This window comes from Tyto alba, unplaced genomic scaffold (assembly GCF_018691265.1).
Source record: "Tyto alba isolate M040663 unplaced genomic scaffold, T.alba_DEE_v4.0 Super-Scaffold_14, whole genome shotgun sequence".
Lineage (NCBI taxonomy): Eukaryota > Metazoa > Chordata > Aves > Strigiformes > Tytonidae > Tyto > Tyto alba.
In genome coordinates this window covers 10,798,713-10,813,361 of record NW_024881276.1, presented here as the reverse complement: position 1 = coordinate 10,813,361, position 14,649 = coordinate 10,798,713, and the positions used below count along the sequence as shown (strand labels likewise).

The window sequence follows — 14,649 nt, the reverse complement described above, 5'->3', positions numbered from 1 at the left end:
GGGGCCGTCCCCGCCCCTCGCGCCGCAGCCGCCGGAGGCGAGCGGAGCCCGCCAGTGTGCGAGCTGCTGCCGCTGCCCTTCGCCGCGCCTCCCGCCCAGCCCAGCCCAGCCCGGCCCGGCCCGGCCAGGCACGGCAAAGCGAGTCCCTGCCCCGCTCCCTCCGGGCGACGACAGCCGGCCATGGGTAAGCGAGCCGGGCTGCGGGGGAGCCCCGCTCCGGGGCCGCGGGGGGGGGGGGGTGCTTGGGTCGGAGGGAGCAGGGGCAGGTGCGGGGCAGCCCCGGGGGTCGCGGCTCGGCCTCTTCCCGTTCGGCGGGGCGGGGGGCCGCAGCCTGTGGAGCGCCGCGGCAGAGCGGGCTGGGGGCGGCCGCCCCTCCGCCGCCCTCGCCCCGCTGGGGCCGCGCCGCCACAGAAACTCGGCGGGAGCCGGGGCGGGCGCGGGGGGCTGCTGGGCGGTGGGACTTGGGCAGCTGCAGAGCGCTCCCTGCTTTTAAAAGCAAACTGTTATTTTTTTTGGTCAATAATCATACTGGCGAGTCCTGGAGCTATAGTTTCGTGGAGGCGGCTGTACGCCGCCGGCTCGGGGCGCCTCTTCTCCCCCCCGTCCCGCTGAAGCTGAGGAAGCGGTGCGGGGGGGGGGGGGGGGGCCGGGCCGGAGCGCCGCAGGACCCCGGGTCTCCCCGCGGGGCGCGGGGCTCGGTGCCGCCGCCCGGCGCTGGGGAGTGACTCGGGGATAAGCCGGGGGGGGGGCGGGGGGCGGGAGGTCCCGCTCATCCCCTTCGCGCCAAACGCGGGTCCCCCTTGGGGCGCGAGGTTCAGTTTTTGGCAGGGCGGTGAAGCGTGGTCGGGGAGCGGCGGGGTAACCTCGGGGGCCGGGGAGGAGAGCGGCCGTGGCTTTTCAAGGTGGGGAGCGTCCCGTACGGCGGTGTGCACCGGGCTGGGCGCGCTGGGGAGCCCTGCGGGGCGGCGGGGTTGTGGGGGGGGCTCTTCCCTCTTCTAGCTCGGGGTCTGCGCGGTGGAGGGAGTTGGGCGTCGCTGGGAAGCGGCGGCTTTCTGCTCCCAAACCCACGGGGAGGGTAGCGGCTGCGTGAGCGAGGTAAGGTGAGCGGGAGCGGGGCCCCGGCCACAGAAGGGCTCGGGCTGCGCGTGGGCCACTCGGCACCTTCGGCGTTCGCAGCGATTCGGCGTGGGCCTTGGAGCGTGGGCTGCTGCCCTGCGAGCTCTCGTTTACAACCGAGGACAGACCCAAATGAATTAAGCAGTAACGAAAGTTAGGAGATTGGGGGGGGGGGGGAGGGGGAAAGAAAAAAATACAGCTGTTATCTTTGGTCCAGTTTGCCAGTGATGTGTTACTGCTTAGAGGTTGCAGCTGCTAAAGCAGAGCTATCAGTGCGTGCCCGTGTGGTAATAGGCACATACTGATGCTGGCACTGGCTCTGGCTTTAATTAAGAAGGAGGAAGAAAGAAAGAAAAAAAAAAAAAGAATTAATTACTCAGCCAAAGCCAAAGCAAGCTGACAGAATTCCTATGGTTGCTACTTTGTTAAATTAATTCGCATCACCTAATTCCTTAATTTCTAAATGCTTATTAACTGGTTTGTTCCCTAGCTTAGTGAAGATCAGACTCTTGTAGTATTACAGTCTTTTTTACTAAGCTTTTTTGAAGTTTTCAACACCCCTTTCAATGCATGTTAAAGTACAGATTCCTACTGCCTCTGGAGCTCTGAAGGCTGAAACAAACAAACCAGCTGTATTACTGCCACCATTTTTAGCATGCATATTCTGATACTCACTTTTTAGACTATTCTTTCCCTATGTGAACTTTTGATATTAAATGAAACTGTAAAGTTGACAGCCGTTTCCATGTCTGTATCTTAGTATCCTCCTCTTAGTATGCGCTTTTACTTTACTGGCATGAATTGATGTCAAAGAAATCTTGGAATGGAGATAGAAGAGGGAAAGAGAGAAAGGAATGTTTTCAATTGTCTTAGTCAGATAAGTGTATTCTTTGGATTACAACATCTTGGGGGGGGATAAAATTTATTAGGTAACACATGTAAAATTGTTCTTAAGTGTCATTGCTGCTAAGTCTGTGAAATTGATTTTCTTCAGTAAGTTAAGTTGCTAGGGGTTTGAAATAAAAAGTTGTTTGAAATCTTTGTGGGTGATTTATCTTGAGGAGAAGCAAATCTTTTATTTTAGTCCTAAATTCTTGGAAAAACACTAAAGTAAGTCTGGCAAGTTTTGAGTCTGCAACAGTGTATTAAATTTATGTTTTATGTCTGTATAGAATGTCTTGTCCTGAACGTAACAGTTGGGAAAAGAGGAGTGAAGAAAACATCTCTTGAACATTTTGCTAATAATAACAAAACTCCAAGGTCTGTTGACTTTTTTGCTTAGAAACGTTGTTGGATGATCAGGCTGTGCCTGACTTGGTAATGGCAGCATGGTCAATCAGGAGAGGGGACTTCTGGCACAAATTTCAGATGAAATACTTCAAAAAGAAGTCACAAAAAGAAGCCTTTGTCAGCTGGGGATCCAGTCCCTCATGAATACGATGTTTTGTTTATGCCATTGCATAACTGCTGCCCTGGCATTAGGTAGACTGAGGCTGATGTGACCATCTAACCAGGACTTGTTTGGAGCCCTGGTGCTGTATTGAGCTTCCTGATCCAATGGCAAGGATGTGTTTGACTGCTTCTCATTAGGACTGTTTGAATAGTCCTTGCTTGCACAAAACTTTTGTGTAGGATTGGCTTGCTGAGGCTGATTATTACTGTTTTTTTTTTTCTTTTCGGAGGCGCTGGGAGCCTACTGCAGCCATTGATGTTCATTGGGCATTTGGCTCCCTCAGCACTTCTGAAAGTCGGGCACGTTGTGATCAACACCAGTTAGAGTTTGCGTCAGCTAGGGTGTCATCAGTAATAACCAGTGCAGTGCTTTGTGCACCTCCTGCGAGAAGACCCACCTGTTGGCACCTTAGGTTGTAGCACACACTCTCCCAAACATCGTGTCTCGTCTAGGAGGTGGGGAGGCGGCTGTTATTTTACAAAATGAACAAAAAATGCAAAAGGTTTTTGTTCCTAAAAGTTTGAAAAGCATGATACAGTGCTGTTCCTTGGGAACTGGGTGTTTTCATCATTTTATGCCTTCACTTCTTTGTACTCCCCAAACTGTTACTTTCAAATAAGAAAAGTGGTTGGAGCAGAGTGGGTACATGTATTATGTTTTGGTTAGTTTTTTGTTTTGTTTTGGTTTTAGTTTGTTTGTTTGTTTGTTTATTTAAAAAGAGGTACTGAGGAGGAGACTGCACAAGCAGGGGACGAAGTGATGCTTGTCTTCTTGTGGGTTTGCCTCCCATCTCTCTGCAGTCCCTGCTGCCTCGCAGAGCCTGCAAACCTGGGAGTTGCCAGGGGCCTCACGCTGTGCCCCGCCAGGGCCATCTCCTGTCCTTCACGCCTTCTGCAGCACATCCAGCTCCCCCAGCAGTACTTGCTCCTGCATCCCAGAGCGAGCCATCCTCTCCTCGTAGGCAGTAACCTCAGGAGTTCCACCTTGAGGGCTCCTACCACCCATAGAAATGGTCTTTGCTTTTATGTGAAACATGTCCAAAGTAGGTTCAAATATTCCCTAAACCAAGCTTACTTCTTATAAACAGCTGGGGGCAAATCCTGAAGGAGAATCATTCCTCTTTCTTTCTATTCAGCTATACACTTTGTTCAGGCAGGAGCTGAAATCTTTTGTGTGTCACAGTAATAGTAAAATCTGATTAGTATTGGGCATTAAAGTGGCTGGATTTCAATTACCAAGTGGTGTAGTCCATATTCTGTTAAATATTGCACCTCTTAAGTATGTTTAACCTTGTTCCTATGCAAAAAGAAACTAAGTTTATCTTCTCTTAAAACCTGTGAAATACAGAATTTTATACTGCTGTCTTTCCTCTATCTCCACAACACCTTTTTAGGTTATTAAAAAGTACTGAATTTTGTCTTCTCGCTCTAATCCTTCTTGTCTGAGAAGGAGGCGGAGGAGAAAATGTTGTGCATTTCTGATATTTCCCAGTATCCTAAACAATTTGTGTGTTTACTATATTTACAGATTCTCTCTCTTGCTCTCTTTCTAAACGAGTGGTTCAATAGTATAGAAAATCTGTCCCCTGTGTGAATTATGATATGTATGATAGATCTTGAAATGTTACATTTCAGAAAAATATACTGGATTACAGATTACATCCCTGGGAGGGCTGAACTGTGACAGTACCTGATTATCTGTCTTTTTCAGAGTGTTTATAGAATTTCTTAAACCAATTGAAATCTTCAGGTCACTTCAGTGTTTAAAGGACTTTAATTATTTTTCTCAAGCCAGATATCTTTTTTTCAAGTTTGCTTCCATGTGTTATTCCAGCAGTCATCATGTTGCAAGCGCCATTTTTTTTTTATACAGCATTTTTCTGTGGCCTTTGTTTTTGAAAATTAAGGCAATCTGATCATAGGATGGTTTGGGTTGTAAGGGACCTTTAAAGATTATTTAGTCCAACCCTTTTGCCATGGTCAGGGACGTCTTTTCACTTGCTCAAAACCCTGTCCAGCCTGACCTTGAACACTTCCAGGGTTGGAGCATCCAGGGTTAGGGCATCCACAACTTCTTGGGGCAATATTTAGTAATGTCTGGAGTCCGTTTCAGGGTAAGGTTAAAATAGATTGAAAATAAACTCAGTGAAGCCCACTTCTTGGTATCTTTTTTATTCCTTGTGCAGCGGCATCGTGTCGTCCCTGAGTGGGTGTACATTCTTGCAGCAAGGATTTTGTTTTCCTTGAGATATACAGTTGGTACAGCCAGATGCAGAATCACTGTACGTATTGTACTTCCACTGATGGTATTTGGATGTAAACACATTATAATCTTTCTAGAAGTACGAGAGCATTGTATTCAGTGAAATTTCACTGGGGTAAAGCGCTTGCAGAGGGAGCCCACGGTGGCTGTTCTTCCCACTGAAACTTTTGTATTTCTCTTCTTTTTGAGCTGCCCCGTGTGCATCCCAGCTGTGTGTGCCCTCCACCCCTCCTCAGGCACATGTGCCCCTGGTCCCCGTGAGCGTGTCCCCAGCACCTGCCTGGGCTGCACGTCACCTTGCTCCTCCGCGCAGCTCCTCGGACCAGGAGCTTGCACGGGGCCGTGGGAGCCGCTTTCCCACCAGTTGCTCAGGTCCGCCTACAAAAACTTGGAATCCTTCATGGCACCGCAGTGTTAATGCGGCCGAGGATGTATGTATTTGCTCATAGCGTACTTCTGGCATAGGTGTTTTTTACCCCGGAGTGTGGGGTCGAGGCTTACTCCTGATGGAGCATACAGCGCCTCGCCGGGGTGCTGGTCTGGTGGAGTATGTGGCGACACGTTCTGGGGGGGTTGTTTTCCAGGGTTTGCTTCGGTGTGCTTGTGCCCAGATTGGTTTGAGCCATCCAGGGAAATCGTCATTTTTCTGTTCTCCTGGCTGGTTTCTTAAAATCCGCTTGGGTACAGGTGCCTCTGGGTTTGAGTTGTGGTGAGCAAATGTAAGGAAAGGTAGTTTAGTCTCCATGTGGGGCATCAAAAATGGCTGTATTAAAGTATATTAAAGTAATGGGCCTCAGCTGAGGCTGCGGGGCTCAGTGTGGATGCAGAAGCCTGTGCTGGGAGGATTAACGGGTCAATACCCACCATGGACAAAGGACAAAACAGAGACATGATGGCACTTGTTCATCACATCCATCTTGTAAGGTGTCTTCTTCCATGTCATATGCAATGTAGCCTGTGGCCAGGAGGAAGTGAACCCAGTGTGACAGTACCAGGGGAGGAATCCACGTCTTCTGATCCTCTACCAACTTTTCTTCTGCAGGAAGGCGTGAACCTCTGACAGCTGGGGTGCTGGGATGGCTGTGCCTGTCAAAATTCCCTCTCATCCCTCCCCTGTAAACACAGTGAACAAGGGGAGATTTCACCGTTCAGTGTAACAAACAGCGTCCTAGGTACTGCTTAGTCCTCAGCTGTTTGTTACTTTCTATTGCTGCTCTGCCTTGGTGCCTTGGCAGTCTCCCTCTCCATAATTATCTGTCTCTTGGGTTTTAGGCTCAAAAGCTTGCATGTGGAGCTGCGGCTTGGGAAACATTTACAAGCAACTCAAAGGACTATGAGAATTCAGGATCTTTTGTTCTTTCTGTTTTTGGAGCTGTTCAACTAGCAGCAATTCCAAAATGTGAATGGAGCTTATGTTTCATTAATAGAAAGATGTGCCTGATGCAGAGCTCTCCTGTGGTACAAACCTCAGTGCTTTGCTGTGCGTCAGTTTTGTGTGTGTGTGTTTTATGCTTTGATACTCGAATGCATGTGACACTTGAAATTTTAGCATAAAGTTATATGTCCAGAAAACTACTTTCAGGAATGTGTTTGGGTTTTTTTTTTTTGCCTTGGGGGGGAAGAATGTTGCAAAGGACTGTGGTTCAAAGATAGCTGAGACCTGGATCATGAAGAAGACAAGACTTCTTGAAGTTACAAACTGATTTGGAGTACCCAGTGTAAGATACAGCCTTCTTAATTTGTGAGGTTTTGTGTTTTGTTCAGAGCATAGAGCAATCACTGCATATTGCAGCCTGAAACTCTGTATATATTCCTTCCATACCAATGAAAATATAAGAATTGCCCCACTCTAAACCACGCTTAAATTGGAGAGTGGGATTGCACTGAAGGCAAACAGGGCAAAACTTGCTCTGTTTAGTGGCTCAGGAGTAAGAAGAGAGCTGGCTTGCCTTCCAGGTGCTGGTTTGTGGGCTGGCAGGCAGAAAGGACACCTTGTGTTAACAATGCAGCTGGTCCGGAGATCCAGAAAACCGGAGTAAGTGATGGGAGTCCAGCCAGGGGCGGATTACATTTTGAGTAGTGTGCTGGTTTTCTTAATATTGGAAACACACATTTTGGCTTATTGGTGGTTTTGCAGAGCTGGAGCTGTGGAGCCTGCTGCTGATGGCTAACCGAGGCGGAATCGGACTCCCTCGTGTTGCCAGCAAGGCACGGCTAACCAGGACTCTCCAGAGTCTGGTTCTTGCTTTACCTTTTAGTCTACATTTTTGTCAGCTTGTGTGCTAGAAGATTCATTGAGGCTTTTCAGTCCTAATGCTGAGTGCACATCAGTGAAGCTGCTAGGTGAAGGTGAGCGCCGGTTGCCAGCAATCTCCTGCCTGCACCCTTTGTGAGCCTGCTGGGGAGGGCAGCTCCTGCTGTGTCTTAGTATCTCTTCAAGAGAGATTTCCCACTAATTTTTTAAAAACTCTTCGAGTTATATATGTTTTGCTGTCTGATGGGACACTAGAGAGTGCTTTCATCAACTTAAGATGTCTTTTTAAAGCTTCTGAAGTTCTAGGTTCTGGGAACCTCTGTCAGGATTTGCTGGAATTAAGTTCTGGGTACACACCGTGCCGACAAACACTGTGCAAGTCTGAATTGGTACAGAGCTCTGGCTGGATCTTCAGTGCTTTTCCTAACTTCTCTACTAAAGTAATTTTAATTTTCTTGTTGGTTGTGTTTTCTGTATTTTGTTTTGGTTTTTTTTTTTGAAGGAATAACTTTTGGAAGCTTTTAAATGGTTGCAGTTTGTGTGTAAACATACGCTTTTTTTACCAGAACTGTGTTGACATAAATGTTCCCAAACAAAAGTATAAAGTGAGTTGTTGTATTTGTTAGGCACACAGCTGAAAATAAGTTTGCCACATGGAACTTCCCTTGTGGGAAATTAAATGCTTTTCTTGAGCTGCTCAGGCATGTATTATGAAAAAAAAAAAAAAAAAAAGAGATGACTAGTGGGAGCATTTGGAGTGGAGAACTTTCAGTGCAAGCACAGGAATCTGTTCCACCACATCCGTCAAGAGCTCACAACTTGCAAGGTGTAACGAACAATAACACTTTGTGCAACATCTGCTTAGCCTCTGTGAGGGGTGCTGGTACAAAAGCCTTTAAATCTCTGAGGTATTTGTCTTACCATGTCAGGGGAATGTAACAGAATGTAATGCATCATCTATTATTGCCTGCTCCCCAGCCAGTGAAGTTACTGGGTTCTAAAGCTGATGACTCTTTAATTGAGCCAGAGTTTTACGTAAGCAAATACAAGGAATGCAGTGGCCTATGTAGCCCATGTTAGTAATTACTTCCCTCATGAAGTGTATACCTTCACTTTAGAGATGTTTCTCCCATGCTGAAATTAAAGTAGTAATTTCTTGTGCTTAATAATTGTCTGATGAAAATCCCCCATTTCAGATAATGTCTGGAAACGTAAAGACATGGAATGAAAAATAGCCAGTTAAGTAGTTTTGCTTTTTATAGCCTGTAATTTTTAGTCACTCCCTTCAAATTATTTTTAAACAGTTTGAAAATACCTGTTTTCCTCCTCAAACTTGAGCTGTGAGAAGCATATAATAGATGCTTAATCTTTAACCTCCTCCTGAATTTCTTTGAGGTTTTTCATCTTATCTGCCACTAATATGATTGCAATGCCGTGTTTGAGAAATTGTAGTAATCTACCACATATTAAATTCCTCTTGTTCCTCAGTAGAAACCTCAGGGAGGCAGAAAAGAAGCAGGAAGGACTAAAAAACCTCTTGAAAATGCTAATTTAAAGTAGCTATGGCAGACTGAAGGTAAGTGGGGAGTGGGTGGAACTGAAAACACAAATGAGGTAGCAGCATGAGTCAAGACTCAAATGATTTTAGCCTTAAACAGTCTGCAGATTTCATTAAAATGATTTTATTTTCCTGTAAAACTTTATTTCTGGATTTTCTTCAGTTTCTTATGCTTGTCATCATAAAAACTGCTGAATGTTTTCCCCATTACAGTCAGCTCCTGAGCGCACCCGAGCATGGTTTGGGCTCTCTGCATCATCCTCGCAGAGAGGCAACAGTGGACTTTATGGTCGAACCTTGTCCTTCCATCCCTCTAGGCTGTTTTCTACCAGATTCTATGGGCAGGGGGTGTGTGTAATTCCCTGTGCCCCTTATTCCTGTAGGCATTTGATCCCCCATTGAAGGCTTCCTCCCCGAAATGGTGGGCAAGAGCACTTGCTGGTTTTGCACACATGTGATTCACGTGTGGTTGCTGAGCATGGCTGACACACCATCCAAAGGTGCACTGGGCACGTTCAGGTGTGTTTTTCCACAGACTACGTCTGGCAATGATAGCTTCTAGCTTTTAACTATTTCCAAGTGATGTACTTCTGCCAGGGGTAGAAACCAGTGGGGACATTGGGAAGAATTACTTCAGAGAAACCCAGAAAGTCAAGAGGCACTCTCTTTAAAGCAAAATTAAGTGCTTTACTGGAGGGAAGTTGGAGGTTTGGCTTTCTGTTTCCACAGTGACAGAAGGGCATGGCATGGCACACGTGGAATGTTAAATGTTGCCAAGGCTAATGGGAATGTCCCAGCTGCTGTTAAAACCTGATGTATAAATGTGTTAATTACTGCACACTGAATCTTTTTTCTGTTCTTACAAGAACATACAAAGAAAAAATTCAGGAAAATACCGGTGTAGTTACAGTCAGCACTATCTACTTCCCCTTAAAAAACGTGTTTAGTTGATGAAACTATTTTGTTTCATGCTTGATTAGTTGATCTTAGATAGCATTGCTATTTTTCGTATGTAGAGGTACTTGCCTAATTGGGCAGTATGCAAGCTGTAGGATGGCAATCCGCCTTCTGAAGTTCTCTTAGAAAGAATTCTGTTCAAATGAGGTAGAGAGTTGGGAATATTCCTTGTTGGCAACAGTTGTTAAACTGAGGGATGAGAATGGAAACAATACCTGAGTTTCTGTTTAAAAAAAAAAAAAAAAAAAAAAAAAAGAAACCCTACTAGCTATTTGGAAATGTGGTAGATCTATTCATTAGTTCTTCCTCTGGCATGCTAAATGGGTCCCTGTGCAGGATTCCTGAGGAGAGTCTTACATGGACTTTGTAAGAAGATGCAGAAGGGGAGACCCAATTACCTAGCCAAAACATGAGTTTCCAAAACATTCCTTCCTCTTTTCTGTGGTATAAGTCAGGTTTATGGACTAAAAAAATGTTATCATGCTTGCTGAAGTTCTCATCTACTGTAATCTTTCTTAAAATACTCGATCCTTAACCCTTTTTTTTTTAGGGAAGAGGATGGTAAGGTTAGTAGGAGGGAAGCAAGCCTTTTTCCTTCTATACGTGTTTGCGAGCGTGACTGCTGTGCCCACTTCCCACATGGTCAGTAGTCTGTCTTCTGCATGTGTGAAACGTCCCTTATGTTAACTCCTGTACCTTGTAAATAAAGTGTTTTCTATTGCCTTACTTGGAAAATATGTCAGGCTTTTTGTTGCATATGCTTCATTGCTCCAACACTTGTGCTTTGCATTTGTATCTGGTTATTAGATCTCTGTGGAGAGAGATTTCTTCTCCTTACCCAAGTGTAAACAAAGGAGAGAAATCACAGAATCATAGGATGGTTTGGGTTGGAAAGGACCGTAAAGAACATCTAGTTCTAACCCCCCTGCCATGGGCAGGGACACCTTCCAGTAGACCAGGTTGCCCAAAGCCCCGTCTGACCTGACCTTGAACACACCCAGGGAGGGGGCAGCCACAGCTTCTCTGGGCAACCTGTGCCAGTGCCTCACCACCCTCACAATAAAGAATTTTTCTTCCTTATATCTAATCTAAACCTACCCTCTTTCAGTTTGAAACCATTACCCCTCATCACATACTACACTCCCTGATATAGAGTCCTTCCCCATCTTTAAGCCCCCTTTAAATACTGGAAGGCTGCTATACGGTCTCCCCGGAGCCTTCTCTTCTCCAGGCTGAACACCCCCAACTCTCTCAGCCTGTCCTCACAGGGGAGCTGCTCCAGCCCCTGATCATCTCTGTGGCCTCTTTATGTCCTTCTTTATGTTGAGGGCCCCAGAGCTGGACACGGCACTGCAGGTGGGGTCTTATGAGGGTGGAGTCGAGGGAGAATCCCCCCCTCGCCCTGCTGGCCACACTGCTCTTGATGCAGCCCAGGACACGGTTGGCTTTCTGGGCTGTGAGCGCACGTTGCTGGCTCACAGTCAGTTTTCCATCCACGACTCCCCTCAAGTCCTTCTCCACAGGGCTGCTCCCAATCCACTCGTCCAGCCTGTATTTGTGCTTGGGCAGGACCTTGCACTTGGCCTTGTTGAGCTTGCATTTATTTGCCATTGTAATAGTATTTTCTTGCGTCAGGCTAAATCACTAGCATCACAACAGTATCCCAAAACTAAATTGATCCTGAACTGCTACATGTGGTCCCAGAGACATTCAGGATTTTGCTCTTGTGGATTCAGGTGACTTAGTGGACTTGCAGCAGGTGCCTTCGCTCTGTGGTGGCAGATGTGTCCGGAACTGTGATGCTTAAAGCCTTCAGGCTTGGCAACTGCTGTGTGCCTTGCTTTATCCCGAGGGGGACAGCCTGCATCCCAGGCCTCCCACAGCACTCTGGATGTGCCATGCCAGTGCTTCCTGCTAGGAGATACCGGCAGTTAATTTAAAATCATTCCCCTAGGTCATCATGGCTTTTAAGGAGCTCTTGCACTTATTATCTCAGAAACTGCCTTTCTTCCTTGAGGATGACCTGCCAAGACAGCTGTGTTTCTCTTAAGCACTGAAGTTAATGATATAAAACATGAAGCTTGAGAGGAGGAAAGCAGGATTACAGCTGCTCTTAGTTTTGTACCCACTGCCAGCATCCCTTGTGTGGGGACCAGCATGATCAGGGGCTTTTGTGGCTTCAGGGACAAAGTGTAAGGCATGGCTTGGGTATCTGCCATCCTTTCTGCAAGGGTTTTTTTGAGAATGGTGATTCTATGTTTTTTCTGGGCTTAGTGTATAACAAGGCAAGCTTGCTTTTTTTCCTTCCCCTTTTTCCCCCACCAATGTGTCTGCCTTTCTTATGGTTCTTGTTTGTTTTGTTGTTTATGAAATGCCATAAAAGGGTGCTCCTTGTGTTTGTGTATGCTGCTGACATACACTTCACTTATAATAAACCATGTGGATTAGGTGGCTTTGCATATGAGGATAATCACAATGCTGTATGCATTAGGGGAAAAATTGCTCAGCGTGGATGTCTGGTAGTGTTGTCTGGGCTGTACAGCTTCTTTCCTGTCAGGGTTCATATAGTAACCTAAACTTGCCTCAGTTCACATGACCTTAAAATGACTGTTAACTCGCTTTCTCATAGAGTAGCATGCAGACAGCTTTGCTTGGAAGCTCTGTCTCCTGCTGTCTCTTTTCACGGAGCTGTGGGTGTGCTTACCTGCAGCGTGCGTGGTAGGAGTTCTCACGAGGAAATACCTTCCCAAATGTTAGTCCTGGCAGCTGTGCCCCTGTGGAGGCACATGGAAGAGGCAGGGCAGCAGTGCCAGCAAACTTCCCCACCATCTTTTGTTTCCCTCATAGCTATGGTGACCCTGGATGTGAGACTAGGAATGTATGCACTGGAGATGATTTAAGGAAACGTGCAGCACTACATACTAATTAATTCAGGTCATGATACTCATAGGATAAGCACAGCAGCTTCCTGCCTCCCAAGTGGTTACTGTGGTTCTGATGTGAACCCTTTGGCTTGTGCCAAGAAAAAACCTGCATAGTAATTAAAATGAACCTGAACTGCTTTAGAGGAGCCTAGTTTGAATTAGGGCATGATTATTAACTCTAGCGGTATTTGGCTTTTCTGACTCTTTCCCTTTCTTTCCATGCCATTCGTTCCCCTGCCACTCCATCAGCTCAGTAATGTCTTCTGGGGTAGTATCTGTTTAGATGAGACCCCCCATCTCTGTAGAGAAGAGAAGGTCTTGGCTACCACATACCACAAGCCTTGGTGGGACTTGGTCAGGGGCGCGGTACCCGCTGCAGGGCTTCCTGATGGCTGGCAGGGTCTCGTGTTTCCCCATCTCTGGAAAGCCAGGACTATGGGAGCAGAAAATGGGGAGTGAAAAGGTAACTTACTGTGTGCATGACTGTACTGAGTGCTGTTCTTCAGTGGGCATCTGAAATAGTTAACACAGTTGGACTGCTTGGAGTTACTGCATTAAATCCAAGTCCTTTGGGCTTTAAGGGCATTGCCTTTTGTATGCATGTGTGGGAAATCCAAGAAAAAACAAGAGTGCAACAGAGTTTTAATCTCAAACTATGGAAGCTCTGTCAGTTTGAGGGTTCAAAGTCCCTTATTTATGGTTTTCTTTCACATGAGCTAGATGATGTGCCTATGTTTTCTTTCTATGTAGATGACACCATTTATAAGTATCTTCAAGCCTTCTTTGTGGGGACTGTAAACTGAACAAGGCTTTTCATAAAAAAAATCCAGTAAAGCTTTTTTGAAAAGCATTTTGCATTGGGTTGTCTTGTCATCAGGTCACAACTATGGAGCATTAGTTTCAGAGTCGCTTGTGTTACACCTGTGCTACTGGTTTTCCAAGGCATTTTTCAGACAGGATCCACTGGGAGCTGCTGAAATGGTTTCCTAAATTCTGCTCCAGTATAGTGCCTCGATGCCCCTGGCTCATTTTTCTGTGCCATACAGTGGTGTGGTAAGGCCCTCCACATCTGTGACCTGGTGATGGAGCGAATATTATTCTTTTTTTACCGTTGTTTGTTTTTACAGTGTTTAAGTTGATGTTGGCAGAAGAACAAAAAACAGTAGGATCGTTATGTTTTTTTTAAATCCAGACAAGAAGGATACTTACACTAGAAAGGCGCCTCTCATAAGAAATTGAAACAACTTTTGTGGAAAAAATGTTTGAAATGTACATTGCGGTATGCTGCTTTTTAATGTTTTTTTCCTCTGAGAGAATTGTCTTTACTGTGAAATGAAACTAATCCTCAGTTTGAAGGGTTGCATTGGACATCCCCTCAGCCTGGGAATGATTGGAAAGGAGAGCAAATGTATGAGTTGTACAGAGACGCTGTGTTCTGGGCTCTGCTGATTTTTTCCTGTTTCTTCCTCTGAAGTCCTAATTTGTCGTTGTGTAGCCCAGGAAATTAGAGGTCACTAAGCATAATTTTCTTTGGTCTTTTAAAATGATTAAGCACCGATAACCTCTAAATGTGACAGTTCCTTCTCCCTTTTCAAGTATCACGTCAAGATATCATTAACCCTCCACTACCCATAAGATGTCTTATGCTCTTTAGAGAGGGTCTCTCTGCCGTCTCCTTACTTTCTGTGCAGGAGGTGGATCAGCGTTCTTCAGAGAGCTGCAGGCATCTAGTTCCAAGCACCACAAAATCTTTGCTCTTGGTTCCTGTTCCTGTCCAGCCGTTGTCTATTGTAGTCCTTGAATGCTGAAAAAATCACAAGACCTGCTATTCTTTTGGAGGCTTTTGTTCACTGTTTGGTTTCTGAGCACTTAGTGGCTGGTACTTATTTAAAATTTTCGCTCTTCCATGGTGAAGAATGGAAATCTACTTTTAAAATTTTTTTTTGGTTATAATAAAAGCTGCAGTTTTTCATGCATGCTTTAGGACTGGGACCTAAATTCAGCACCAGATCTTGATTAACTTGGTGATCGTACTGCAAGAGGCAGTTCAAGTATAGCTAGCATGCCTCTCTTCCTGCATGACACTAGTGGCTTACTCTTGCTCGGGGAAAAAAAAGCCTAAACA

At 45.9% G+C, this 14,649-nt stretch overlaps 1 protein-coding gene across 2 annotated transcripts in view; it reads left to right on the top strand.

The window, feature by feature from the left end:
- GPM6B (glycoprotein M6B) overlaps positions 1-14,649 on the top strand; it is a 112,225-nt gene continuing 97,576 nt past the window's right edge. The window contains exon 1 of one of the 2 annotated variants that reach the window (XM_042788330.1): positions 1-184. In XM_042788330.1, the coding sequence (XP_042644264.1) occupies positions 181-184 (4 nt within the window). In that variant the 5' untranslated portion in view covers positions 1-180. The remainder of the gene's footprint in view (positions 185-14,649) is intronic. The other variant, XM_042788331.1, reaches the window with a different exon arrangement.